The sequence below is a fragment of the Babylonia areolata genome, chromosome 20 (assembly GCF_041734735.1).
Source record: "Babylonia areolata isolate BAREFJ2019XMU chromosome 20, ASM4173473v1, whole genome shotgun sequence".
Lineage (NCBI taxonomy): Eukaryota > Metazoa > Mollusca > Gastropoda > Neogastropoda > Buccinidae > Babylonia > Babylonia areolata.
Window position 1 is genome coordinate 10,369,927 of NC_134895.1, and position 2,500 is coordinate 10,372,426.

Below are 2,500 nucleotides of genomic sequence, written 5' to 3' on the forward strand. Positions count from 1 at the left end.
GGTTTCAGGCACTAGCAGGTCTGCATATATGTTGACCTGGGTGATCGGAAAAATCTCCACCCTTCGCCCACCAGACGCCGTTACCGAGATTCTAACCCGGGACCCTGAGATTGAAAGTCCAGCGCGTTAAAACCATTCGGCTATCGCGCCCGTTGGTGAAGGTTAAAACGGCGGAAGGAGAGGATTGGGCCCCGCCTTCCTATGCCGAACCATTGACAGTGAATATGAATGCACTGCCACTATGTGGAGTGATGGCCTAGAGGTGACGCGACCGCCTAGGAAACGAGAGAATCTGAGCGAACTGGTTCGAATCACGGCTCAGCCACCGATATTTTCTCCCCCTCCACTAGACCTTGAGTGGTGGTCTGGACGCTAGTCATTCGGATGAGACGATAAACCGAGGTCCCGTGTGCAGCATGTACTTAGCGCACGTAAAAGAACCCACGGCAACAAAAGGGTTGTTCCTGGCAAAGTTCTGTAGAAAAATCCACTTCGATAGGAAAAAAAAAACAAAAACAAAAAACGTTGTTTTTGTTTTGCTTTTCATGTCATAATTAGAATATAATTATGGTCACGAGAAAACGCAGAACGGACGAAAGTAACATGACACACGCGAGAACTAAACGAATAAGGCGGGGAGAGGGTGTGGGGGGTCGGGGAGGGGGGGGGGGGGGGGGGGCGAGGTGGGTCACATTCTGCTCACATGACGCAATGTATTTACTAAGTAAACATAATGATATTATACTGGCATTTTTTGTTTGTTTGTTTTGTTTTGTTTTGTTTCGTTTTACTTTCATCTTTTTCTTCTCTTTTTTTTATAATTAATTATTGCTTTTTTCTACAGAAACGCAAACCAGTCCCAATAAAGCGGTCACCTGAGATCTCGTCTGGGCAGCAAGAACAACAACAACAATAACAAAAAAAACCAAAAAAAACATAAACTAAAATTTACAAAACAAAAACAAAAAAAAATAACAAAAAAAACAAAACAAAGGAGGCCTCACTACCCCACTAATTCAGTAAGTTTTATCACCAACTTCGCCACCGCCACCACAGTCACCACCATCACCACAACTTCGTCGTCATCAGCCCTCAACCAGCCAGCAAACTTCTCGACACGCCTCTGCTGTACAGAGATACAGGATTCTCCCTTTTTTCTTTTTCTTTTTTTTTTTGGTCTGACCGTGTGAAAAAAAAACCCACCTGAACCAGGCCCCAACAGTCAGTCACCACCACCACCACCACCACCACCACCGCTTCCCTCCATTATCACCATCGTCGTCATCATCATCGTCATAGCGATCACCATCACCAGCCGTTTCCGTTTGAGTTTTGAAGGAAGTGTTAAACAACATCTGCTTTGAAAACACACACACACACACACACACACACACACACACACACACACACACACACACACACACACACACACACACACACACACACACACACACACACACACACACACACACACACAACATTCATTCATCATTGAGAAAAGCTATCTCTTCCCACATCTTTGTGGCAATTTAAACTTTCAGCTCATTATCACCACCACCAACGTCTACATCAACATCAACATCAACATCAACATCAACAACCCCCATCCCAAGCCCTTCTTCCCTACCTTCATCATCGTCATCGTCATCATCCATCATCGCCATCGTCATCACCTATCGTCATTATCGTCATCACCCATCATCGCCATCGTTATCACCTATCGTCATTATCGTCATCATCCATCAGCATCATCGTCATCACTCCTCAACGTCAACGTTTAGCTCATCATCACCACCACCACCAACATCAGCTGCTTTAACAACAACCTCAGTCCCCCTGCCCTTCTGCTTCTATCTTCATCATCGCCATCGTCAATCGTCCATCATCGCATGGTCATTATCCGTCGTTGACACTATCGTCATAATCCACCATCAACACCCATCGTCATCACCAATCAACATCGTCGTCATTATCCATCAACGCCAACGTCATCACCCAGCATCCTCATCGTCATCACCCATCGACGTCATCGTCATCACCAGTCATCGTCATCGTCATTAACCATCAAAGTTATCGTCATCCCCCCCCCACCCCCTCCCCGTCGTCAAAACCATTATCCTCAATCATCACCATCATCATCATCAATACAACACAGCCACTGAGCAAACAGAGGACACCCCCCCCCCCCAACCCCCCAACCCCCCACCTCCCAAAACTCTTACCTCCCTCCACCATGGGACTGGCCTACAACGACTACGACTACGACAGCAGCAACAGCAACAACAGCAACTACTACTTCGACAACAACAACAACAACAACAACAACATAAACTACTACAACTTCAACAACCTCTCCACCCTCACCAACAACGCCACCACCACCACCACTACCGACGACGCTACCGCCAACAGCATGAGCAGCAGCTTCAGCAGCAGCAGCAGCAGCAGCAACAATGTGAGCGGTGGCGCCGTAGGGATGGGCGATTACACGTACGACTAC

At 47.1% G+C, this 2,500-nt stretch overlaps 1 protein-coding gene across 1 annotated transcript in view; it reads left to right on the forward strand.

The window, feature by feature from the left end:
• The first annotated feature begins 2,413 nt into the window (after window positions 1–2,413).
• The window catches only part of LOC143295130 (QRFP-like peptide receptor), an 89,074-nt gene continuing 88,987 nt past the window's right edge, over window positions 2,414–2,500 (forward strand). The window contains exon 1 of the mRNA XM_076606695.1: window positions 2,414–2,500. This exon is cut by the window's right edge and continues 207 nt beyond it. Within this exon, the coding sequence (XP_076462810.1) occupies window positions 2,414–2,500 (87 nt within the window).